This window comes from Peromyscus eremicus, chromosome 14 (assembly GCF_949786415.1).
Source record: "Peromyscus eremicus chromosome 14, PerEre_H2_v1, whole genome shotgun sequence".
NCBI lineage: Eukaryota > Metazoa > Chordata > Mammalia > Rodentia > Cricetidae > Peromyscus > Peromyscus eremicus.
This window is the reverse complement of record NC_081430.1, coordinates 81,751,958-81,778,685: the sequence shown is the minus strand read 5'-3', so window position 1 is coordinate 81,778,685 and position 26,728 is coordinate 81,751,958. Positions and strand designations below refer to the sequence as shown.

General features: G+C 50.5%; 1 protein-coding gene and 1 pseudogene across 1 annotated transcript in view; both read right to left on the bottom strand.

Annotated features, from left to right (window-relative positions):
* Papln (papilin, proteoglycan like sulfated glycoprotein) overlaps nucleotides 1-10,199 on the bottom strand; it is a 30,116-nt gene extending 19,917 nt beyond the window's left edge. Inside the window, exons 1-6 of the mRNA XM_059279191.1 lie at nucleotides 10,170-10,199; nucleotides 7,877-7,936; nucleotides 3,290-3,405; nucleotides 1,422-1,482; nucleotides 991-1,093; nucleotides 431-561 (exon numbers count right to left, since the gene is read on the bottom strand). Of these exons, the coding sequence (XP_059135174.1) occupies nucleotides 431-561; nucleotides 991-1,093; nucleotides 1,422-1,482; nucleotides 3,290-3,405; nucleotides 7,877-7,936; nucleotides 10,170-10,199 (501 nt within the window). The remainder of the gene's footprint in view (nucleotides 1-430; nucleotides 562-990; nucleotides 1,094-1,421; nucleotides 1,483-3,289; nucleotides 3,406-7,876; nucleotides 7,937-10,169) is intronic.
* Nucleotides 10,200-12,781: 2,582 nt separating this feature from the next.
* LOC131924003 (enhancer of rudimentary homolog) lies at nucleotides 12,782-17,907 on the bottom strand (annotated as a pseudogene).
* Between the last annotated feature and the right edge of the window lie 8,821 nt (nucleotides 17,908-26,728).

The window sequence follows — 26,728 nt, the reverse complement described above, 5'->3', positions numbered from 1 at the left end:
GGTGAGCCCAGGCTAACAGGTCAGAGAGCTGGGACTCCTGGGAGCTCACAGGCTGGTGTGGTAGAGGCTTGGGGCTGCCATCTTGGTGCAGGCTCATGAGGAGACCCCTGCATGAGCCTGAAGCTGACAGAGGAGAAGAAAGCAAGAGACAGAGAAGTCTCTAGCATCTTTCCATCACCTACAGCCATCCCTTCGCGTTTGGTTGGGGTCAGCGTCAGGCATCTAGAGGGTTTCTTTCATGAGGTTAGTATTAGTCTCCAGGGCTAAGTTGAGGGCGGTCAGGGAACATCTATAATGACTGCATTGCATTCTGGGAGCTAGTGACTTAAGCCACCAAGCCCCGGGCAGCCACTTGGTCCTGCTGGTACTGGAAGCCACCAGCCATAATAATCCCCAGCCAGCTTGGAGGCCGGGCAGGGGCCTAACTCACTCTGCAGATGCCGTCCACACAGATGTCCCGTTTGCCAGGCTCGCAGGGTGTCCCGTCCACCACGGCCTCCCTGTGTTTGTAGTAGAAGTTCTCCCCCTTGGGAATGCAGTTCAGTTCACACTTGTTTGGGGCTGGGTAGGTAAAAGGAGAAAGCCGACATCTTGACACAAAAGTGTGGTTTGAATGAAAAATGTCCCCCACAGACTCCCGTATTTGAACACCTGGTCCCCGGAGAGCGGTGCTGTTCAGGGAGGTCCTGAAACCTTGAGGAAGTACATCACGGGGGTGGGGGTGGGGGTGGGCTTTGAAAGCTTAGAGCCTGGCTGCACTTCCAGTTGGAGTTCTTTTTGTGCGTGGTTGAAATACGATCAACCGGATTCCCACTGCAGCCACCAGTCCTCATGGACTCTCCCTCCGGGTTCATAGGCCCAAATAAACTCCTTTTACAAGCCACCTCTCACGGTGTTTTACCACAGCAAGGAAAAATAACTAACGCCTGAACATCCGTTAGGGGCTGGGTGGGCAAGAGCAGAGCCAGCAGAGCAGGGTGGCGCGCTTACCCGCGTAGTAGGGCAGCCACCGGTAGCGCCGGCCCTGGAAGTCGGTGCCATCGAACTCTGCGCACTGCTCGGCCCGGAAGTCCCGCACGCCGTCTGGGCAGCTCTGCGTGGGAACGTGGGTGCCAGTGTGGGCACTGGGGAGGCTGCCATCCTGCCCTGTCCACCCTCAGTGTCCTGGAGCCCTGGGGTCCTGCACCTCTGTCTCATCCACCCACCCGCAGGTCCCTGGAGCAGGCAGAGGGTGCGGTTTGGAGGCGGGGCTGTGGGGAGTGGGGCGGGGCCATGGGGAGTGGGGCGGGGCCGTAGGGAGTGGGGCGGGGCCATGGGGAGTGGGGCGGGGCCGTGAGGAGTGGGGCGGGGCCGTGGGGAGTGGGACGGGGCTGTGGGGAGTGGGGCGGGGCTGTGGGGAGCAGGGGCCACCCAGGCTTTACCTCCGTGTGGCAAGTGCGATGGCTGCGCCTGGGGCCCACGCAGCTGGTGCCTCCATCTCTCCTGCAGGGCGAGAACATCAGGAGACCCTAACCTCTCTACCCATTCCTAGACTTTCTTGGCCTCTACGGGGTGCCCTAATGGGCAAGGCTGGAGGGGGTACACTTGGAACCAAACCCCCTGGGTGGGTGTAACCAGACCGTGCCTGTACTGTTCTTAGGTGACTGTCTCCACCCTTGAACTGACTCCTATCCATAAAGCCCTTGAACTTCACATACTATACCCCTACCTGTGGGTAATAAATACTCCAGGATGTTTGGAGTTTGGGTTTTTTGTTTTTGTTTTGTGAGACAAAGTCCCAGGTTGACTCTGTAGCTGAGGATGACCTTGAACTTCTGATCACCTTGCCTCCACTTTCCTCGTGCTAAGATTACAGCGCTCCATACTCCCCCAGGATCTCAGGAAACAGTTCACAAAACCACCAGTAGGAGGCGCCTCATTACGTTTCCTTCGTACCCGATCCCCCAACAGTATCCATTAGAAAACAGGGCACCTAGTAAATTCTAAAGTCACCTGGGGGCGGGGTGTCCTTGACGAAGCAGCTGAGGGCAAAGAAATCCCAGCAACTAGGAACTTCGGGATGACGTTCTTTGGTGACAGGCAGCCCTAACCTGATGGCACTGTGTTTTTTTTTTTTTTTTTTTTTTGTTTTTTTTTTGTTTTTTTTTTGTTTTTTTTTTGGTTTTTCGAGACAGGGTCTCTCTGTGTAGCTTTGCGCCTTTCCTGGGACTCACTTGGTAGCCCAGGCTGGCCTCGAACTCACAGAGATCCGCCTGGCTCTGCCTCCCGAGTGCTGGGCACTGTGTTTTTGCCTGCCCAGAAATGAACTGCTCTATCCCAGTCATTAGAGTGCTCAGACCTGAGTAACAATTTACACAGGTCCCCTGTGATGATTAAAGAAACGTAATACGGAGCCAGGCATCCCTTAAGGGCCGTTGACCTCTTGCTCTGGAATGCCTGGAGATCCTAGTGGCCTGCAGATGAGTTAAGAATAGGATCATGGGCTGTGAGGTATTAACAGCTGCCTTCACTTCTGTAAAACCCACTATTGGGGCTGGAGAGATGACTCAGAGGTAAAGAGCACTGGCTGCTCTTTCAGAGGTCCTGAGTTCAGTTCCCAGCAACCACATGGTGGCTCACAACCATCTGTAATGAGATCTGGTGCCCTCTTCTGGTGTGTAGGCACACATGTAGGCAGAATACTGTATACATAATAAATAAATAAATCTTTAAAAAAAAAAAACAAAACTCTGCTTATCTCTATGGGAAAGGGATGGAATCGTCTTTTTATTACTATATAGTGGGAAAGTAATAGACGACTGAGGGAAGAAAAACAATGTTCCTGCCCAGCTGTGGATTCCATGGAATGCGCATCTTTCTGATGTCCGCCTTAAAACCTCCACCTTAAGCCCCCCTCACGCATGGCATGCTGTATTGGCTCTAAGGCTGTCGCCCTTCTGCCAGCCCTAAGAATGAATTCCTCTAATCTAAATTTGAATTGAGTCTAAGTCTTGGTTCCTCCCAGTGGACTCGAAAGCCACAACGCATTTTTTTTTTAAAAAAAAACTCTGCAAATGAAGCCCCACCCCACTCCACCCCCACGCGCCACGGCCCAGCTCCTCTCAATCAAGGCTGAGGGTTGGAATCCGAGGTGAGTACGTGGGAAACCTGTTTCCCTATACGCTCCATCACCCTTCCACGGTGAATCTGTCCCATAATGACCCTGATGACAGGCTCCTACCCAGCAGGCACCCATTCCTCACTTGCCCTCTTTTAAGCGGCTGGCAGGTTCTAGACCTCCCCTCCCTACCTCTGGGAGTAGCAGGGGCGCTCCCGGAAGCTGATGCCTCCTCCACAGGTCCGGCTGCAGGGGCTCCACTCGCCCCAGGCGCCCCACGTGTCACTCTGGCGCCTCACGTTTCGAGCCTGTGGAAGACATACTCAGGCTGTGACTCACATCACCACCACCCCCCACCACCCCCAACACACACACCCTTGGGTCTTTTGAACCCGGAGCCCTGCAGAGATTCTCCCCGATCAATTCTAAGAGCCTGGGGGCTCCAGTACGGCCGGCTTAGGACACAGAAGCACAACTGGGTACTCCAAAATGCTCATTGCAAACTTAACGCGCTGTCTTAAGGAGTGGGAGCCAGCCTAGGTGTGACTGGACACAGCCCGCTGGGAAGAGCCTGCTGTTCCAGGGGCCCTGGAGGAGGGGCCCTGCAGCCAGTGCAGGCATTTGTGGGTCGACTCTAATGCGGAAGAAGGGACCCTGAAGAAAGAGGGGAAGGAACCTAGGCCGGGGGGTACCTAGGTGCATTGCTTTGAGCGGTACTCAGCTGTGGTCTACTCATCTAGCAAGGTAGCCATGTGTTCTAGGGGTCCGCCTGACGGGGAGGGCGCGGCCAGAAAGGCGTGGCCAGGAAGAGGCTGTCACCCCTGACTATGCTATGCTATGGCAAGTGCCAAGCTTGGCCTGGTGTCCCTTGAATGGAGCAGCAGACGCACCCTTGTCAAGAGAGACCTATATGGGATGGGAGAGATCATGGCAGGTCCTCAGGTAGGTGGGCCTCTATCTATTCAGGAAATGTAACCAAGACAGGACAGAACTTCAGTAGAATCCCCTGGAGAAAAGCCACCCCAAGCTAGTCTTACCTAGTCATACCTCTTCTGCTCTGGATGTGAGCTCACGTCCAGAAACTCTATACTTCTGGCCTATTAAACTAGAACTTAGTGTGGGTTTTTTTTTGGGGGGGACTACAGTATTCCGGTTAATCTGTGGCAGAGACTCCCAAGTGTACCCCATTATTATTTCCCCTGGCCCTTATAAGAGAATCTGAAAAGTTGGCTTCTCGATCAGTACTCTTCTTAGAAATTTCCTGTGGCTTACTGGCCCCATCCCTAAGTGCTCATCAGTGACACATAAATACAAGTGTTGGGCAGCTGTCTCTAGTACTCAGACAGTGTGAATGGGCATGGTCTTCCTCTTCCTCCTGCATTCCCTTCTGCTGGAAAACCTGATGTAATGGCTAGAGCAGGAACAGCCTTTTGGACTGGCGAGTGACTTCGGAAGGAAGACCTCAAACGGTGAGAACTTCTTGAAATGAGACAGCCCTGAACTTCTGACCCGAGTGTTTACGTGAGAGGTAGAGAGTTAGACCTAATCTGCCTTGGTGAAATTACACAATGGAAATTCATTGTGGATGGGACACCTTGCAGCCAGCATCCCACGGCCACATGGTACACACATTCTCTCATCTCATCCGCACAGCCCAGTGGCTCCCAAGAAAAGTGACGCAGAGGGACGGGCCGAAAGGGGCCGTACACTACAGGCCTCAGCTCTCATCCTAGGGCTGTGCCTCTGCCTGCCTGGGGGAGCGGGCAGCCAAAGGAGACACTGGATCCTAAGGAGCTAGACGAGAGTGCAGAGAGGTAAACACGTCCATGTGCGAAGAGGGGACTTTATTTTGAGGTAGAACCTTTAGGGCATATAACTCCCATTATTTAAAAAGAGGTCAAGTGTGAACAAAGAAAAACAAGCCCTTCCCCAACGTGGAGCCTCTCAGTTAGCCAGCCTGAGGTGAGCAGGGAAGTTTGCTGAGGTCTGACACCAAGTATCTTGTTTCTCCTGTTTTTATAGACCACAGTTTGGAAGCAGAGCGAACCGCACTAGACTTGTTAACCACACACAATGCCAAGCACGGGCCAGCCAGACCAAAGGTCTTTCCTCTCACTGTAAATCATCCCCCCCCCCCCACCTCCAGTTCTAGCCAGAACAGAACCTCCAGGCTTTCCAAACCAGTGAACCAAAATGCTCAGGTATTCTGGCCACAAAATGTAAACTGGTTTTAGTCGGCTTGAGTTTCTGTTTTGAAGGGGAGAGCTGCTTTTTGTGTGGTAGGTATTGGGGTAACTTTCCAATGGGCTGGGATTCTGGCCCATGTGATCCAAGCCCTACTGTCACATGCTAAGTACTAAGATGTGGCCCTTGGAGGCTTGCTGCTCTCACGTGCCTGGGAGTGTTGGCCCTCCCCAGGGTCTGTTTGGATGCTTGTCTAGTTCCCTTGGTGCAAGAGACCCAGAAATCCAGCTCTTCCGGGTAGGGACAACTCACATGTGCACAGCAGTAGGGGATGCTCTGGCCATGGAGTCGTTCTAGGATGTCTGACAGATAGGGGAGTGGTCTGAACTCTCTAGAGACCACACTCCTGGCAGGGGCCTTTTACAGATATTCCTTGCTTCCTGTGACCAGCACCTGTAGGTAAAGCCTCCTGCTGGTATGTGGGTAAACCCTAGTGCCTCCTACCGGTGTGTGGGTAAACCCTGGCCTGTACGATACTGAACCACGCTCCCTGTACCTTTCCACACACATCAGGTCATGAGCAGCGTGAGTGAGCACAGTTTGTTCTCCATAATTATCTAAACCCCAAGCTGTGCGGTGGTATGAAGCCAGGAGTTGGTGTGGCCCAACCCTCTCTGGGCCTGTTCCCGCCTGTCCCAGACTGCTGCTCTCAGCACCCCACCCTTCTTCCTCCAGCTCCAGCTCCCGGCTCAGGAGCCCCCTTTCCTGCCTGTTTCCAAGGGTGCCCCACTGTGCACCAGAATGTGTGGGACATAGATGATAGGCCAGGTGAAGGGACTCACAGCCACACTTTTAATTATTCATCTGGTCATTCTGTCAAACAGGGACCCTGGGGTGATCAGGACATCATGGTGGATCCTGCCACCATAGAGGGAGCTAAGCTGTGGGCCTGGACCATACCTCCCTACCACAGAAGACAGGGAAAGACCCCGACCTCATCTGGCTGGGCCTTTCGTGCTGGGGAGGAGGCAGAGGGCCACTCAGTTTTCCTACATGGAAGAAGGGACCTTATAGGATCCAGTGTACTTTGTAATCATTGACTCATCTGTGTGACAACCCGTGGTGTGGTGTGGACATAGATTCCTGGGATTCGGCTGGTCTATCTGTGGCTTGGAGAAGAGGCCAAAGTTTAGCAGCTGTTATGGCGTGGCTCTGGGGCTCTGGGATTTCACCCTGGGGTTTTGGGCAGTCATGGAAACCCTCCACCCAGGCCTCCACCTGCGTGCAGCTAAGTCACCAGCATGTGCTGGAGAACCTCTGAGCAGAATCTAGGGAGCAAGAGCTGGCCCAGGTGGTGTGTGAACAGGAACTGAGGAAGGGGACTTCAGTCCACCAACTGCCTGGCACGCCTGTGTGTCAGAGTATGAGCTTTTGGGGGGCTGCCCATTGCCTACCACTGACACCCACCCTTGCCCGCCTTCCCCACTCTCCACCCATATTACCACAGAGGCGGCACTACCCTGTTTCCTTCCCAAGGCAGCCATCCTGGCCCCTTCCTCTCTCATTTGGGTCTTCTTGGGGGGTGGGCAGGGCTCCGGTCTTCCTGATGTAGAGATTTCAGGGTAGAATGGGACCTGGCTGCCTCTGTGCTCTCTGTTCTGCTCAATACCCAGCTCTGCAGACCCTCTGCCCCCACCCCCTTAGGACTCCAAGAAGTCCTGTCCCTTAAGCTCCCTCATGAAACAGCTACCTGATCACCACTCAGCTTCCAGAAGCCACCCTCTAGATTTGTACTACCCTGATAGCCACGGACACCTGTAGATCAAATTAAGCTCAGATCAACATCAAAAGCTCCTGAGTTGTGCTAGCCACATTTCAAGTGCGCAATAGACACATGGACCTCGTAGCTCCCGACTGAACCTCAGAGAGAAAAAGGGAACCGTAGTGGACGGCTGTTTGAGCCATGCCCTGAAGCACCCTCCCTAGTAACAGTTACATCTGCCTATGGCCTTGAGGTACATGTCCCTGGGGTGTGGTCGCTGGGGACACTTAAGACCTGGGATGCATGTATGCAGCTCTCTCTTGGCTACCTCGTGGTTTGGATGCTGAGATCTTGGACCAAGCCGTTCAGCGTGGGACATAGCTCAGCTTTTCTGGACCCTACAATAAATCTCCCATGCTTGTGAGTTAACTCCCAAATAAATTCCTTGGATCATTAAGCTGATTGCGTGGGTTGCTAGAGATGTAATCACATCAGGGAACGTTCGAGCCATCTCCCTCGGGCAGGAGTTCGGTGGGCTGGTCTGAGCAGTACACCTATGGGTCTTTTCTCTTTAACAGGGAGGAGCCACGGTAAGTGTTTTGTGGCATCAGCCAGGCCCAGTGGACTGTACCCGTTTTTTGCCGTGCCTGCGCATGGCTCCGCTAGGAAGCTAAGCACCCCAGGCAGACCTCCATGGTGCCCTGGCTCATGAAGGAGCTGGAGAGCTGCAGACTCAACTCTTCCCCGTCCAGTCTTCCCGGCACTGCCCACCTCCTGCCCCTCCCCCACCTCTCCCAAAGGAGCCTCCCGGGGCCCAATGGGGTTGCACTCACCCAAGACCCCGGAGTGGAGGCCAGCAGCAGGACCGCGAGAAGGAACAGCTGCATCTCTGCCTGCAGGAGAAGCCACGGGTTAGAGCCAGAGGGGCCACCACAGCTGCCCAAAGTGGTGACTCCTGCTGTGTGGGTGGGATGGTCCTCCCACGGAGAGGAGACCGGGTCTGCTGGGGAGCACCACAGTGCAACTCACACACGAAGGAAAGAAGCCTTGGTCGGCAGCAGGCAGAAGCACAGGAAGAACGTGTGGGATTCCAGAGGGGCAAAGAATGGTTAAAAATACTGCTGTATTGTTGAAGAACTGAGTGAGCTGGGAATCAAAGAAACTGACCTTGAAACTGAATAAGAAATTAAAAGGCCATGTTATCCCATTTAAAAACAACTAATAAAAATAGGTTTGCTGTCAATTTTCATCACCCAGAATAAGGGTGTGTAAGAATATATGTGTGCACTTTCATGCGTGCATGCAGGCGTGTGAAGACTGTCTTCCTCAGCTGCTCTCCAGGGTATTCTTTGAGACAGTGTCTCTCTTTGAACTCAATTCAGCTTTTTCTGCTAGGCTGACTGGCCAATGGGCGGGAGGGAGCCGCCTCCCCTCCCCGCCCTCCCCTCCCCCCAGGGCTGAGGTTACAGAGCATGCTGCAGCAGCAACTTCACCTGAGTTCTAGGAATCTGGATTCAGGTCTGCACGGCTTGCATAGCAAGCATTTCTTTTCACTGACAGGGCCATCCTCCCAGGCTCACCAGAAAATATACGGGGGGAAAATCGTGTCTGAGGATAGTTTAAAAATTCAGTTGTGCCGGGTGATGGTCTACTGAGCTGTTCCAGGACAGCTAGGGCTACACAGAGTAACCCTGTCTGGAAAAGAACCAACCAAAAAACAACAATAATAATAATAACAATAATAATTCAATTGCTTATCCAGGTGTGGTATAGAGTGTGTAACTACTGGGAGGCTGAGGCAAGAATACCACTAGAGTCCAGGAGTTCAAGGCCAGTTTAGGCAAAAAGGTCCACTCCAAATTAAACTGCTTTTAAAATTTAAGTGCAGGTCTTGGGATGCAGCTCACACTTAACTATGCTGAGACCCTGATTCAGATCCCTAGCACCCCCCCACCCCCTCCATGTCCTCTGTCTTACACACACACACACACACTTCCTGTTTTAAACATCAGCCAATCCTTGTCTTGCACAGGAGAGCTTCCTTCCCAGTCTTCATAACGAGTGTGTGCACCTACGAACCCAGAGTTGTGTGCAGGGTGTGCACTTGTGCATTTGTGGTAGTGGTATGAGCATGTGTGAACTAGGTGCGTGCGCAGTGCGGGGAGTGCTTACGTGTGTGCACACGTCTCTGTATCAGAGACACGTAAGCAACGTGCAGTTCAGTACAGAACATTAAACAAGCGCCGACAGGTATGTTTAATATTAAAAATCTGTTATTCTACCGGTGTTCTGAATTCTTTTAGAGTAAAACGACTTGCGGTCATTTTATAGGGATGAAGTACAGCATACAAAAGCCACACATTCAGCAGTTTACCCCAGGACATGTATGGAAGTAAACCCCGGTTAATTTGGCACAAACAGCAAGTCATTCAGTCATTCTTATCAGCAGAGATTCCTGGGTTTGAGTACACCTCCTGGGGCGGGGGGGGGGGGTGTCGAGTGCACAGAGGAGGGGATGTGGGTGCAGCTGTGATCAAGGGCTGGGGAGTGGGCGGGGAGGTGGGCGAGGCTTCCCTGTGGGACTAGCTTGGGTGAGCTTGACCAAAGGGAGTTCCAAGCCTGTGACCAGTGCCTGATTCCAAAGTCCCGAGAGCTTAACAATTTCCTTCTCTCAAATCAAAGCCACCCCTGCGTCCAGCAGGACGACTCTCCAAACCTGGCGTCCCCGCCCCGGGGTGGCGCTGTGTGCCCCCAGAGGCACTGAGGGGCGGATCCCTGGGGAGTGGGGGCCCTGGGTGCCTGGCAGGTGCTGGCTGTGGCTGGGCTCTCCGCCGCAGGTCCCCAGGGGGTGCCCTGGGTCTGCAGGCTTCGCCTGGACTGTGCATGGGGAGAGGGGGGTATGCTGTTCCAGGGCACGAGCCGTCGAACAGGGAGGGGGAACTGACCACCCGGCCCGACGCGGCGGGGAGCTGAGATCCTCCTCCGTGGCCCCCTCGGCCACCGCACAGCTGGAGACAGGGTCTCCCGTGGGCCTCTCACTTCCACGCCATTGCGACCTACCCGAGCCAGGAGGGGCAGATGCCTAACAGAGCGTGCCCTGCCCAAGACACCCGCTTGCCTTCCTACCTGTCTCGTGGAGCCCGGGAGCCGCCTCATCGGTGCCCAGACTGGGTCAACCTCTCCAGGACCGACGAAAGCCAGGGGAGGTTGGACTTTATCTCCGGGCTGCTGGCTGGTTTCCTCCCCGCCCCATCTTCCCCCACCCAGTCTGCTGACACCCACCTCCAATCCCTGAAGGAGCACAGTGCCCCTACCGAGAGGCCCCGGGTACCCAGGATTGCCCCGTGCTTCCTCTTCTTGGGTTCCTGCCAAGGCTTTGCTTATTCTCAACTCTGTGGGCTCCGGGCCTTGGGTCTGTGCCAGCCACCTTTTCAGTCCCACTTCCCCTTGCCCAAGCCCTCCAGATCTTTGCCAAAACTCCTCCTTCACTACACCTACCCCATACTGACACACCTGGATGTTCAGCCACCTTCTGAATTCTATACTTCGGCTACAAACAGTTTACATACACACACACACACACACACACACACACACACACACACACAGAGCTAGCTTTCTCCATCACTTTGAATTTACAACTGCCCCCCACCCCCTACCAAACTTCTCCAGCTTCTATTCATTTCTTAAAACTCTCTCTATGCCAGGCAAAGTGGCCTTTAATCCAAACATTTGAGAGGCAGAGGCAGGTGGAGCTCTGTGAGTTTGAGGCTAGCCTGGTCTACAGAGTGAGCTCCAGCACAGCCAGAGCTACACAGAGAAACCCTGTCTTGAAAACAAACAAAAACACCTCTTTACATACCACACTTGGAGACCTCCCTACCCACTCCTTTACTGAGCCTAGCTGCTGCCTGTTTTGGGTTTGTTTGTTTGTTTGTTGTTTTTTCTTTTTTGTTTGTTCAGTTTGGTTTTTTGAGACAGGGTTTCACTGTGTAGCCCTGGCTGTCCTGGAACTCGCTCTGTAGACCAGGCTGGCCTCGAACTCAGAGATCTGCCTGGCCCTGCCTCCCAAGTGCTGGGATTAAAGGGGTGTGACACTGCCAGGCTGCTGCTGCAGTTCTAAGGAAGAATCACAGAGTGAGTCGAGGCTGGGTAAGGACTGAATATCCACTGTGGCCGCTGCCCTGGACACTAGGAAGCGTCGTGGTAGAGGCTCTTAACCACATCCACTTGTGGTGAATTTAATTCCCTTCCTGCTTCTTCTTCTCCCCCTCTCTCCCCGCAAGAAAAAAAAAAAAAAATCAAGACATTCCTTTGCCAACCATTCCTTTTCTGAAAGCTTAAAAGAGTTTACTCATTCCTAGAAAAATGCCCTGGCCCTGGGCCTGTGGAGGGCACAGAGGCTGGGGCCCCCTTGCTGACCCTGACACGGTCACTTCACTGGGTTCAGACAGATGCAGATTGCAACAGGGGTCTCCATCTTCTTCAGAGCTGGGCCTGTGCTCAGACTGGACTGAGTAAAGCCCAAAGCTCTTCACATCCCCCAGGGCAATAGGAGGGCAGAAGCCTGGTTTCAGGGCCCCGGGAATTACTCGGATTCTTAGGCAAAGATAAAGTTTGGCAGCAAGGGCAGTGAGATCGCTTAGAACCTCCCTAGAAAAAGGAATCCTCCTCCAAACCTTCAAACCGCACCACCAGCCCCTACCACACACATCAGCAGGGACCTTTCTGAACTTGGTCAAAAGTCCTTGGGACGTGGGAAGGAAATGCTTCTCCTACAACTTACTGATGGCCGGAGCAGCTGAGGAGCAACCTGCTTGTGGTTTGTTTTTCTGGCCACTTCTCAGATGCCTGGACTTGGGATTCTTTTGCTTTGTGGTAAGGCAGGATCTCATGAAGCCCAGGCTGGCCTCAATGTGTAGCTGAGGGATGATGCTGGTCCTCCTGAGTGCCAGGGTTACAGATCCCTTGCCCAGTTGGTGTGGCCCTGGACATCAAAGCCAGGGCTGCTTGTTAGACAAGCGTTCTATCAACTGACCACACTCCAGTCCAGATCTGGACTGTTGTGTGTGTGTGTGTGTGTGTGTGTGTGTGTGTGTGTGTGTTTAACCACGTGTCTTAGGGCTATTATTGCTGTGATGAAACACCATGACCAAAAGCAAGTCAGAGAGGAAAGGATTTATTTGGCTGACGATTCCACATCACTCTTCAAACAAAGAAGTCAGGGCAGGAACTCAAACAGGGCAGGAACCTGGAGGCAGGAGCTGAGGCAGAGGCCGTGGAGGAGTGCTGCTTATTGGCTTGCTTACCATGGCTTGCTCAGCCTGCTTTCTTATCGAACCCAGGACCACCAGCCCCAAAGTGACACCACACAGAATGAGCTGCCTCCCAGCATCGATCACTAATTAAGAAAATGACAGGATGTTTCCTACTTTGAGCCGAGCACAATGGCGCACACTTTTAATCCCAGCACTCGGGAGGCAGAGGCAGGCAGATCTCTGAGTTCTAGGCCAGCCCGGTCTACAGAGAGAGTTCCAGAACAGCCAAGGCTACATGGAGAAACCTGTTTCAAAAGACAAAAGAAACAAAAAGAAAATGACCTATAGGCTTGCCTTATGGAGATATTTTCTCAACTGAGACTCTCTCCTGTGATGACTCTAGCTTGTGTCAAGTTGATATAAAACTAGCCAGCACACCCCCACAGAACATTTTTTATTTTTCACTAAGACTTTCCCAGAGGACATAACTAAGCTCGTCACCATCCCTACCCCCCACAAAGGGTTAGTGCACTCACTGCTGTAAAGCAGATACAAACAGTTTCCAGGACTGGAACCAACCTTAACTGGCCAAGAACACTCTCTCTGAATTATCATAAAAATGTTTAAATAAAAAAAGAAAGGAAAGGAGCAAAGGGGCAACGGTGGTTTGGAATGAAAAGATCATTCACTATCGTGTCATACATTCAATCTTGGCTCTAGTAACAAAATGGAAACAGGGTTACTATCATACAAAATGTTCACTACAACACGCTGTATGCACCTGTTCCAAGCCCACCCTCAGCCCCCAATGCTTCCAACTCAACTACTTCCCAGCCTGTTGGGCCTGTCGACGAAGGAGCACGTAGATCTTCTCTTTGATCCAGTCTGTGTACCAACTGAGTAAGCAAAGGCAGCTGAGACCTGCCAGGCCCTCAATAAAATCAAACGGCTGAGTGAATCCGTGGAGAGGGTGCTCTGGGATGTCTTCAGATGTTCCTCATGCATTTTACAACACCTTTCACGCATTCACTCCCAGATAGTTAGTGTGAATCCTGCCTTTCTAGCCTCTCGGTAGGCTGTACCAACAAACTGGTGTGAGATATGGCACCAAACGCTTTCCTGCAGCTGACACCCCACACCCAGATCTGGATTCTTGGTCCTCACCTGAGGAAATGGCTCAGTGGGTAAGTGCTTAAGCATGGGGATCTGAGTTCAAATACCCAGGACCCACACATAAAACCTGGGCCTGAAACTTCAGCACTGGAGGATTCTGGGGTCTCACTGGCCAACCAGTCTAGCCAAATCAGAGAGCTCCAGGTTCAGTGAGAAAGCCCATCTCAAAAAATGAGCTGAGTGAGCAACTGAGGACTAGATCCTGATATCAACCTCTGGCCCGCACACACATCTGCACAGAGTGCACTCACACATACCAAAGAAGATTCCAGAAGAAAGTGTAAAGCCCACCTCCCCATTCTAAATCCTCGTGCACCAAACATCGGGCCTCTCCCTGGCAATACCAGGACCCCTCTGTCTGGGTGGGGGTTCCTGGGGAGACAGTAATAGTTTAGCCCTGACACAGGGTGAGACGTCCTGTGTGTTAACGTGGGCAAGACAAGTCTCCTGCTTCAGCGACAACACAGCAAACACTTAGAAAACGCTTTTGATAAACATGACCTATCTGTACCTGCAAGCAGGACAAAAGTCTGGCCTCTCTGCCTTTGTTTTGTGCCTGTCTCCCTTACTTTGTGTCAAATTCTTGCTTACTTAAGCAAGTGAGCATGTAAATCACTTAAGGAGTGTTCGTCTCCACACCAGTGATGCCCAAGGTAGCTCGTTCCGTTAGCCCACCGAGCAATGTAACTGAGGCATTTTTACGATCCACTTTTTAAAAAATGCATTAATTGTACGTGTGTGCACATACACTCACCTGGGTGTCACGGCTCGCTTGTGGAGGTCAGAAGACAGTGGTCAGGGGTTGGCTCCCTGTTTACCACGCTAGAGAAGGTTGGACCCAGGAGAATGAAGCCCAAAATGAAGACAGACTGGAGTCTCACGCAATTTATTTAATGTAATTTATTAAATTTATAAATTTAGCATCAGAAAATTTATACCCTGAGGGTTAAGAAAGGTCACCAGAGTAAAGTTCTCATGAATTCAAGCTGGATACAATCACAAGGACACACGGCACATGGTAAAAAACCATGTAGAGCCGGGCGGTGGTGGCGCACGCCTTTAATCCCAGCACTCGGGAGGCAGAGGCAGGTGGATCTTTGTGAGTTTGAGGCCAGCCTGGTCTACAGATCGAGATCCAGGAAAAGGCGCAAAGCTACACAGAGAAACCCTGTCTCAAAAAAAAAAAAAAAAAAAAAAAAAAAAAAAAAAAAACAAAAAACAAAAAACCATGTAGAGGCATAGAAACAAATAACAACATAAACAAACAACAATAGAAACAAATAACAACATAAACAAATAACAATAGCCAGCTGTGATGAATATCTTACGTGAACTCACTCCTGTCCGACACACCTGGGCAGCTCACAAAAGCACATTCCAAGAACAATTCTGTGGTTTTTGGTTGTTGTTTTTGGTTTTTCAAAACTGGGTTTCTCTGTGTAGCCCTGGCCGTCCTGGGACTCACTCTGTAGCCCAGGCTGGCCTTGAACTCACAGAGATTCACCTGCCTCTGCCTCCCAAGTGCTAGGATTAAAGGTGTATTCTACCACCACAAGGCTCAATTTCATATTTTGAAGAAACTGAGATCACAAGACTCTTGTCTTGGTTTCTTGGAGTTTTCCTACAAACACTCAGAATTCCCCTCCCAGGGCTCCATTCCTGGACATGTTCCGACAGGTCCCAGGGTCAAACTCAGGTTATCAGGCCTGGCAGCTGGAGCCCTGTCGCTGGCCCCTTACTGTCAGATTTTACAGTGTCTTGTTCTAGACTGCTCACCCCTAACCGGTGCCCAGGAGTCTCCAGCCATTGTCCTAAGCCTATAATTATCCTAGGCAGGAACAGTTCAGCCTCACAGTGTGGCAGCTGGCGATCATAGTGAGCTGCATGCTGCAATTTCTCATGGAAACTCAAGTGAGAAGGACCTCCTTGTACAGTGTTGCCGACCTGAGGTCATGATCAGCAGAGCCCTCTGTGACACACTACAGCATACTCACCCCAGTTCTCCTCTGTTTAAACCTGAACCCTGTCAGAGCCCCAAGGACAAACCCTTTGTGGGGTCCTCTCCCAGTGTGTGAATTGATTCCATCTCCCTTCTGGTCTCCTCACTGCCCTCTTGAGCTTTTTTCAGACAGGTAACCAATAGCCTGTTGGGATGCCCAGAGCTAAGACTTCATCAACAACTCGCCCCCCTGACCCTCACATGGAGAAGAAAGGAGGGGAGAACTGGCCTCCATAAAGCTCGCACTAACTGCTAAAAAAAAAAAAGAGGCCGGGCGGTGGTGGCGCACGCCTTTAATCCCAGCACTTGGGAGGCAGAGCCAGGCGGATCTATGTGAGTTCGAGGCCAGCCTGGGCTACCAAGTGAGTCCCAGGAAAGGTGCAAAGCTACACAGAGAAACCCTGTCTCGAAAAACCAAAAAAAAAAAAAAAAAAAAAGAGTTTGTTCGGGATGCTGAGACGGCTCCGTGGTAAGAGGCCTTTACCTGAGTTCAATCCCTGAAGCTCATGTGGTGAACAGAGAGACCCAACTCCTCAAGTCACCCTCTGATGGCCAAACATGTGTGTGTGCGCACACACGCACGCACGCACGCACGCACGCACGCACGCACGAAATAAATACACAAATGTCATTTTAAAATGTAAGAAAAACAAACAAAAACCAGTCTTCTCCTTTCATCCCCTGCACCCCCAGACTTAATTCTTCCCATCTTGATCATTTCTGGAGACTGCAGACCCATCATGCCCTCACCATGCTGATCAGGATCAGGCAGCCTCAGCTCCCCCCAGCCACAGGATCTCCAGGGTGGAAGCAGAAGCTGGAGCACTGAGACTAAGCTGTCATGTACAGTAGGTTCGGATGGGAAACGCAACTTCCACTTACAATATTTTTAGAAACTGAGTTTCTCAGCCTCCGAGTTCTGCCAGATTCCCAAATGTACTTGAGTGGCTTTATGCTTTTTTCACTTTTTTTTTTACCTCCCTCTCTCCCTCCCTCTCTCCCTCTCTCTCTCTCTCCCTCCCTCCCTCCCTCCCTCCCTCCCTCCTTCTCTCCCTCCCTCCCTCTCTCCCTCCCTCCTCTCTCCCTTCCTTCCTCCTTCTTCCTTCCTGTCTCAGTTCTGGGGATGGAGCCCAGAATCTAGGCACGTCTCCTACACTGAGCCACACCTACAGCCCAACTTTGTACTTCTAAAATTTTTTTGACTCTAGAATCATCGGAACCCTACTATATGTACAGACTTATGTATTTATTTGTTCACAGTGCTGGAGGTCAAACTTTAGTCCCTGAGCACTCTAGATAATTGCTCTACCACTGACTTCACCCTGACCACTGTTTGTATCTTCATTATTTGTTTTGAAGATTTGTTTATTTTTACGTTATGTGTATGTGTTGTGCTAGCACATATAATGTATAAGTACCATGTCGCTGCAGTGCCCACAGAGGCCAGAAGAAGGCATCAGAAACTCCTGGAACTGGCATTACAGACAGTTGTGAATTGCCATGTGGGTGCCGGGAACCAAACCAAGATCTCTCTGCAAAAGCAGCAAGTCATTGAGTCCTCACTCCAGCCCCGTTGTTCTTTTTTTTTTTTTCCCCCTGAGACGGGGTTTCTCTGTGTAGCCCTGGCTGTCCTGGATCTTGCTCTGTAGACCAGGCTGGCCTCGAACTCACAGAGATCCTCCTGCCTCTGCCTCTGGAGTGCAGAGATTAAAAGCGTGCGCCACCGCCACCGCCACCGCCACCGCCACCGCCACCGCCACCACCACCTGGCTGTTTGTTCGTTTTTGAGCCAGAGTCTCATGGATCCCAAGCTGGCCAAGGATGACTTCAAACTTCCTTTAAAAAAAAAAAAAAAAAAAAGGAAAAGAAAAAAAAGTTTTATTATTTTTTGAAATTATGTATGGACTGGAGAGATGTCCCAGCAGTTAAGAGCACTGGCTGCTCTTCCAGAGGACCTGGGTTCAATTCCCAGCACCCTCATGGCAGCTTACAATTTTCTATAACTCTGTTTCAGAGGATCCGCCACTCCCACACAGACATACATACAAGCAAAACACCAATAAAATAAATAAATAAATAATCGGGAAAAAAACCCAAAACATTAGAAAGAAGTTGTGTTTGTACAACCAAGCATGTGAGTGCAGGTGCCTACAGCGGCCAGAAAAAGGTGTTTGATCCCTTGAAACTGGAGTTTCAGGCAGTCGTGAGCTGCCCAACATGGGAGCCAGGATCTGAATTCACGTCCTCGGGGAAAGCTGTACACACTCTTAACCACTGAATCATCTCTCTAGTCCACTTTTGGGCTTCTTGGTCCTCCTGACCCCACTTCCTGCGTGCTGGGTTACACTGGTTCTGCCAGGCCCAGTACTACGTCATACTGGGAATCACACGGGGCTTTGTGAATGCCACACAAGCATTCTACCACACGGGCCATAGCGCGGACCTATTTTCCATCTTCAAATGTTTACTCTTTTGATTAAAGGATTAAGTAAGCAAGTATATTATTCTTGTAGCTCAAACATTTCTTTTTTTTAAAGATTTATTTATTTATTATGTATATAGAACAGGGTGCCAGATCTCATTACAGATGGTTGTGAGCCACCATGTGGGTGCTGGGAATTGAACCCAGGACCTCTGGAAGAGCAGTCGGTGCTCTTAACCTCTAAGCCATCTCTTCAGCCCTCAAACATTTCTTAAAACAATGACTTGTAAAACATGTGAAGCCGAAAACTATTAAAAATAATAAAAATATGCCAAGTCCACAATAAGACACACAGGTGGGTAACGAACTGTAAAGACACATAGATAGGTAATGGACTACTACTGCAGAATACAGCGTGGCTTAACCTTAATGAGACAAAACTGGGTCTCGGGTCTTTATTTCCACAGCTTTTCTGTCCCTGGGAGCTGCTCACATGCACTCTGGTCACCCTCATCCCCACATTTTCTTTCCATAGTTTCAGATACTGGCAATCAATTGTCATATGAATATCTGAAAATTTTACATAGAAAAATTCTAGAAATAGTTTGTCAGTTTGAATATTGATCTTTTATTACAATAGATGGTTACAATTATTCTATATGATTATCACAGTTAATCTTTCAAGATTACATTTCCTTATTTACTATGGGGGTAGGTGGGAGAGTGCGCACACCTCCAAGAAGGTCAGATGACAATTTCAGGGGTCAGTTCTCTTCTTCCACGATGTGAGTCGCAGGGACCTGATTCAAGGTGACTTCACTTGGGCACCAGTGGCTTTAAGCTCTGAGCCATCTCTCTGGCCCTAACTTACCAACTAAACTTCATCACGGGTATCATGGGTATGAATTCATAAGGAAAGTCATAGTACACAGCATTCGGTACTAGCTCTAATTTCAGACAGCTGTTGGGGGTCTTGGAACGTGTCCCCGTGAGAAAGGGTAGCTGCTGCATCTTTGTCCCAATCTCTTATCTGAAACTCTTGGGGCCAAAAAACATTCCAGGACTGAGAAGTTTTCAGATTTCAGAAGTCATTAAACTACATGCTATGTAACTACATCCCTAGCAGAATGGAAGCAAAGCATTCCATTCACAAGCAAACAAAAGAATACACACACACACATACCACACAAACACACACATAAACACACACAAACGTACCACACCCCCACACACCACACATACACACAAATACACACACACACACACACCTGCAGCAAAACACATCCATCTCCACGGGATAAGCAGGGTCCATGAAGCCTCTAGTAAGTCAGGTTAGGTTTTACTGGTAAATTTTCTAAAGTCTTTTCCATATTCTGAACTGAGGGTGTAGCTCAGTTAGTGGAGGCTTGTCCAGCATACATGGAGTCCTGAGTCCCACCTACAGTAAGCAGGCATGGTTGGCATATGCCAACCATTCCAGAATTTAAGAGATAGAGGCAGGAGAATCACAAATTACATTCTCAAGCATAAAGAAGTTCAAGGCCAGCTGGGCTACAAAGGACCCTGGGTTTTTCTATTTGTTTGTTTGATTTTTTTTTTAAAGGAGGGAGTGAGAAAGAAAGAAAACAGGAAAAAAAAACATTAAAAAAATCCAAGTTTTCTAATTTGGGTGTGTTTTGAATTTTTTAATTATCTGCACAAATTCAATCCTGCACAACTAAGAGGATTCAGATGAGCCACACTCAAGAGCGGCAGTCACTCTGTGGCCGGTGCCACGTTGGCCCAGCACAGGGCCAGAGGCTGGGGTGGGACACTGTGCAGTCAAGCTGGGTAGCCACACTCTGAGGTCACCACTTGCTGACTGTGACATGTTAGGCAAGGTAACTTCCCCAGATGGCATTCACCTCATTTGAAAAAGGAATTTATGTAAAAATTAATTCTAGTGAACTAGAAAGTTCCTAAGATCCACAGGCCCCAAGTCAGTGAACAAAGGCAGGCCACAGGAAGAGGGAGGCAGCCTCCTCTCTCAGGGAGAGAGTGGCCGGGCCACGAGGACCCACCAGCACCAGCTCCCCTGAGCACAAGCCTTGATCATATGACCGGAGCTGTCCTTTGAGTGGGTTAGAACTTGGGCTGAGGGCTAGCTGGTGGGTGCTTCTTATACTGGGGTGTGTGACCTTAGGGACACATAAAGACACTAAATACATAAAGCCCAGCTTCTGGAAACATCTGCTTTCAGATTGTGACTAACTTATAATGATGTTGTCGTGTGTGTGTGTGTGTGTGTGTGTGTGTGTGTGTGTGTTTGTGTGTATGTGGTGTGTGATGTTCTGTGTGTATGGTGTGTGTGTGCAGTGTGTGTGTATTTGATGAGGTGTGTGTGTATGTTTGTGTGTATGTGGTGTGTGATGTTCTGTGTATATGGTGTGTGTGATATGGTGTGTGTGTGTGTGTGTGGTGTGTGTGATGTGGTGTGTGTGTGTTTGTGTGTGTGGTGTGTGTGTGATGTGGTGTGTGTGTGTGTGGTGTGTGTGATGTGGTGTGTGTGTGTGTTTGTGTGTGTGTGATGTGGGGTGTGTGTGTGTGTTTGTGTGTATGTGGTATGTGATGTTCTGTGTATATGGTGTGTGTGATATGGTGTGTGTGTGTGTGTGTATTTGTGTGTGTGGTGTGTGTGATGTGGTGTGTGTGTGTTTGTGTGTGTGTGATGTGAGGTGTGTGTGTGATGTGGTGTGTGTGTATGTGTGTGTGTGTGTGATGTGGTGTGTGTGTGATGTGGTGTGTGTGTGTTTGTGTGTGAGATGTGATGTGTGTGTGATGTTCTGTGTATATGGTATGTGTGTATTGTGTGTGTATTTATGAAAACAAGTATTGTAGATGGACCTTGAGGACATACGCTAAGTCACTGGTGATAGAGACTTGTCCTGGTAAAAAGGTCCCCTCTACTTTGGGCGGTCAGCATCACCGAGTCAGAAAGTCACTGGGGGCTGGGAAAGGTGGGGGAAGGGTCAGGGCTATTTGATCAGGAGGGAGACCGTTTCCAGAGGTGGACGGGGGTGATGGCTGCCCGTGTGCTTAATGCCTCTGAATCCCAAACTTAAAAATGGTCGTGGCGGGGCTGGGGAGCAGGCTTGTGGGACAGCTCAGGTCCCCAGGACCCATGTAAATGCGGGATGGCGATGGAAAGCAGACAGGTGTGCAGGTGGGGAGGCTGGGATGAGCTGGCTGACTTCATTAGTTGTAGTTAACAACCTTTGCGGTCAGTTGGGAGACTGCCTCAGTTAATAAGGTAGAGTGGGATGGACGGAGGAAGACTCCCGAGGTCAGCCTTAAGCCTCCACATCACAGGCATACACATTAAAATAAAACAAAACAAAAACAAAACAAAAACAGTAAGAGATGCCGGCCTGTGAATTCAGCCACTCAGAGTCTAAGGCAGAGGTTGGAAGTTCAAGGCAACCGGTGTGGGGCGCACACCTTTAATCCCAGCACTCAGAGGCAGAGGCAGGTGGATCTCTGTGAGGTTGAGGCCAGCCTGGTCTACATGACAAGCTCCAGGCCAGCAGGTGGGTGACGATGTGAAGGTTTACTTTGAATGGGTCTGGGACATATTTATTGTAACTGCTCCGTCATTTCTGGCTTCTTGGGGCAAGTGCCTTCCTCTGGGGCTCTTGGGCAGAAGGAGGGAGAGCACTGGCAGGGCTCCATCATGGATTCCTTCTCTTGTACTGAGAACTGTGACAGGGCTCAGGACAGACCCAAGATGTCAGGCAGGTCTCCTTGCGGAGGAATGTTCTTTGGGCACAGTTCTACTACTTGTTTGTAAACAAAGGGTCCCTTAAACACATACGGCCTGCCGCTCCACAGCACAGCCTTGTAAATAAGGGTGGGATGCTTGTTCTTACTCAAAACACATCTCTTACATCACTTGGAAATCCCCTCTGGCAGACTTCTACCCATTGCTTCACTGATTCAAACAGTTACTCGGCAACTCATGGGAGCCTAGGCTGGCTGTCCCACACCTGGGGATCGAGACTCCCAGAAATAGGTGGCTGGATGGCTGGATGTCATCATCCCATCCCCACCCCCATGATCTGTGTGAATTTGCCCTCCTATACTGGTCTGAGGCCTCAGAGTGCTGGAAACATCTCCGTCTGTTGACTTCCTGGTCCTGACAGCTGACACTATGCAGAGGCTGGGTTTGCTCTGAGAATGACCAGATGGGGTGGCAAAGACCCAGAAATGTCAAACCTCGGAGAAATCAAGGTGAGAGTCAGATCCTTGGTCCCTCTCCAGCCAGAGGCAAAAGCCTGGACAAAGCCATCCTTACAGGAAGAAGCCTGGACGGTGAGAAAAATGTGCTGGAGACATAGACCTGAAAGGGAGGGCAAGCCAGGGGAGGGGCTGCGGAAACGTCTGGCTTGGCCAAGTTCCCAGTGGGGAGATCTGGCCAGACTTGTCTGCTGTCCCAGGGGCCAGGGCCAGGGGCCCTCGTCCCGACCACCAGGGTACTGGCAGGAAATTGGGAAGCAGGAGAAAAGCCTCCCACAGCCCATGTCCGTGGTGGAGCCCAGCATGCTGGAATTGGTAGGACTCCACCTAAAACGTGACGTCACCTATTTTGGCAACAGCATCGACTCATAAGAATGTTTACCAACAGTGCATTTGGGCTTCAAGACACAAATTCATTCCCCCCCCCCCCCCCCGTTATCAAAGGCCTGGAGCATCTTGATAAATCTGAAATATCATTGTAAATCTTTACTTATGAAAGTTGTATACTGGTTCCCAAAGTGCCTGTGGTGTATGTCATGAACTTGTCTTTGTACAAGAGGGCAAAGGGGTGCCCATTCCTTACCAGCTCAGAAAGTGGTCCCCCAGAGGATCACTTACATAAAGGGACAGGGGAAAGACTGACTGTCCCTAGAACAAGCGGGCTGCTCTGGAGCCATCTGATGCACAAGAAGTACCCTAATTTAGAGGAAAGTGTCCTGTACTGCCAGCACAAAAGGCCTGCCCTCAGTGGCTCATTAGCCTGGGCCTCTGGGAAGGCTCTGGTGAAGGCAAAGGACCTTCTCCCCATGGAACTGGCTGCCATCAGAAGTGACCTCAGAGAAAGAGACCCCACACTTGCAAAATATGAGGTTGTGGCCCAGCCCTACCCCAGAGCAGATATGCAAGAAAAAAAGAAAGCAAACATCAGCATTCCTGAACGCCTCAGACTGAAAGGGGAGGCGTTTCGGGAAAATCCTAATCATCACACGTTGACGTCTATCCGGCTCACAAGAGTTAGAGCTGTTCTGTGACACATGCAGGCAATTCTAATCAATACATAGAAAAAACAATTGTAACCTAGTACGTTACAGTTCCTAACGAACAGGGAACAGGAGGAAGGTCCAAAAATCTCCCCTCAGGGATCTGAGACATCACTACACAGCTGTTACTGTGGTGATGCTGTGGTTTGCTTATGAAAGCCCCACCAGGGGCCCTTAAGTTTACATGTTGCTGTGTTTTTATTTTGAGACAGTCTTACTCTATATCCTATGCTAACCAGGAACTCTCGGTGAAGCCAAGGTTGGACTTTAACTCACAGCAATCCTCCTGCAGCAGCCTCCCAAGTGACAAAATTACAGGTGTGAGCCACTATACCCAGCCAGGCTCATGCAATGGCACTATTTTGGGATGCCATGTAGGTCATCAGAACCCTGTGAAGTCCCGTGACTCTGTTACTATTCTCCTGCTCACTGTTCAGCCGTGATGTGAGCGGGGATTCCACCATAGGCTCCTACTGCATCAGTTACTCGGCCACTCTTCACCTTCCCTGCCGTGGTGGACTGAAACCGTGAGTCTAGATACAGGTTTGTTTGTTTTTTTCCCCACAAATTGTTTCTGTCAGTGTTTGAGTTTCTGTAGTCACAGAGGAAAGGTAGGATATTTGTACACCGTGTGAAGGTGTATTGCTGTGATTGGTATACTAAAAAGCAGAATGGCCAATAGCTAGGCAGGAGGGCACAGAGAGAAGTTGGAGGAGATAATCGAGGCACAGAGAGACGCCAAGGAGATGTGGAGGGAGGCAGACATACAGAATGAAAGAAAGGTAAAAAGCCATGAGGCGAAATATAGATTAATATAAATGGGTTGATTTAAGTTATAAGAGCTGGTGGGATAAGCCTAAGCTAAGGCCAAGCTTTCATAATTAATAAGTCTCCGTGTAGTTATTTGGGAGCTGGCTGGCAGGCCAGAGGAAGACTCTTTACATCAGCTCATCAGACTTGGCATCGGGCACCTTTACAAACTGATCCATCTCACTGGTCCGAGTGGTGTGGTTTTGTAGACATACAGGATAAAAGCAGTATGGAGCCATGGGTGCCTGCATCCGGATTTTCAAGGAAGACCTGGGCAAGCAGACAACGTGTAGCTGGGTTGGATTCCCCGAAGAGAGCCTGATAGAGCAACTCGTGAAATTAAGAGGTGGAGCCTGCTTACAGACTGTGGTCCAGCTAGTCCAACACTGGCTGTCTACCAATGGAAAGTCCAAGAATCGCAGTAGTTGTTCAGTTCATAAGGCTGGATGTCTCAGCTGGTCTTCAATATACTCCAGAATCCTGAAGAATTAGGCTCTAATGCCAGGGAAGGAATGAACTTGCCAGAGAGAACAAAGGCCAGTAGGCAAAGAGAGAGCAACATCCTGATCTGCAGGCAGAGAGACTCGGCCTGACATGGGATTTTGAAACTTCAAATTCCAATGAGGCTACACCTGCCCCAACAAGGACACACCTCCTAATCCTTCTCAAATAGTGCCGCTCCCTCATGACCAAGCATTCAAATATATGAGCCTGTGGGGCCGTTAGTCAAACCACCATCAAGCATAAGTTACTCTAGGCTGCTGAAGATACCAGGGATATGGAGCATTTGCTGAGGTGATCTGTGCGCACTGGTAGAGCTAGTCCTGTGGGGAGTGGAGCGAGCCCTGAGTGAAGGAAGAACTGAGTGAATGTGTGCTGTTGACATGGACACAGCTGGGTCAAGGATTCCAGTGCTGAGCACAGCCCCATGGGAATGACAAAGCCTTCTCCCAGGCACTTCAGATAAATGGCAGTCTTTTTCAGGGGTCTGAGTGTGAATGTTGATAATGCATGTCCACCAGAGCTTCTTTTCTTGGATGTTTATGGGCTGAAGATTTTTCCCTATAGAGACTTCAGCAGTATACCATAAGCCCTGTCCCCTGGTCAGCTGTATACAATGGCCCCACCTCTCTGTTCAGCTGTATGCAATGGCCCCACCTCTCTGATCAGCTGTATACAATGGCCCCGCCTCTCTGTTCAGCTGTATACAATGGCCCCGCCTCTCTGATCAGCTGTATACAATGGCCCCGCCTCTCTGTTCAGCTGTATGTAATGGCCCCGCCTCTCTGATCAGCTGTATACAATGGCCCCGCCTCTCTGTTCAGCTGTATGTAATGGCCCCGCCTCTCTGTTCAGCTGTATGCAATGGCCCTGCCTCTCTGTTCAGCTGTATGCAATGGCCCTGCCTCTCTGATCAGCTGTATACAGTGGCCCCGCCTCTCTGTTCAGCTGTATGTAATGGCCCCGCCTCTCTGATCAGCTGTATACAATGGCCCCGCCTCTCTGATCAGCTGTATGCAATGGCCCCACCTCTCTGATCAGCTGTATACAATGGCCCCGCCTCTCTGTTCAGCTGTATGCAATGGCCCCGCCTCTCTGATCAGCTGTATACAATGGCCCTGCCTCTCTGTTCAGCTGTATACAATGGCCCCGCCTCTCTGTTCAGCTGTATGTAATGGCCCCGCCTCTCTGTTCAGCTGTATGCAATGGCCCTGCCTCTCTGTTCAGCTGTATGCAATGGCCCTGCCTCTCTGATCAGCTGTATACAGTGGCCCCGCCTCTCTGTTCAGCTGTATGTAATGGCCCCGCCTCTCTGATCAGCTGTATACAATGGCCCCGCCTCTCTGATCAGCTGTATGCAATGGCCCCACCTCTCTGATCAGCTGTATACAATGGCCCCGCCTCTCTGTTCAGCTGTATGCAATGGCCCCACCTCTCTGATCAGCTGTATACAGTGGTCCTGCCTCTCACCTCACCGTTCAGCTGTTTGTGATGATCCCCCCATCTCTGTTCAGCTGTTGTGGCTTCTCCATCACCATCACATGTCTGTCTTTTCTTCATTCCCTCTCCAGTCTCCTTGGAGCCCTGCAAGAACTCAACACAGCCCAAGGGAAATGTGTGTTACACACAGCAGGACAACAGCAGAAAGACCACCTAAGCCATGAGGGTCCAGATGATGTCACCACATGTCCCAAACGCTGGACACAGAGCTACAGAGCTTGGCGTTTGTCACACTGGTGACAAACTCTCCCTGCTGTCCCCCTGCTCCTTGCCTTTGGAGTGGGATGTTTACATTATATCATTGGGTTACTAGAAGTCTGCTTTCTAATAACTTTCACTTCTGCTTCACAGAGGTTCATAGCTAAGAACATGCATTGCATCTCTGTAGGGGCTCTGGACTTAGGCTGACCAATGTTTACACTGTTAAGACCATGCGGACTCTCCTAAATTAAGCTAATCGAGGTGAGAAAACGTATATGTGGGTGGCCCCCTTCCCTGGGCTGGGATCCCAGAATGAAGAAGCAAGGAAGCCCAGTAGAAGCATCCCTTGCTCTCTGCTCTTTTGTTGTGAGACAGTCTCACTAAGCAGCCCCTGCCAGGGGCTGGGACTGCACGTGTTCTCTGCTTCCTGCTTCTTGAGTGCGGGGGCAATGTCAGGTATTTGTCACAGCAGCAAGAGAGTGGACAAACGCAGTCCTCACAGGCTTGGG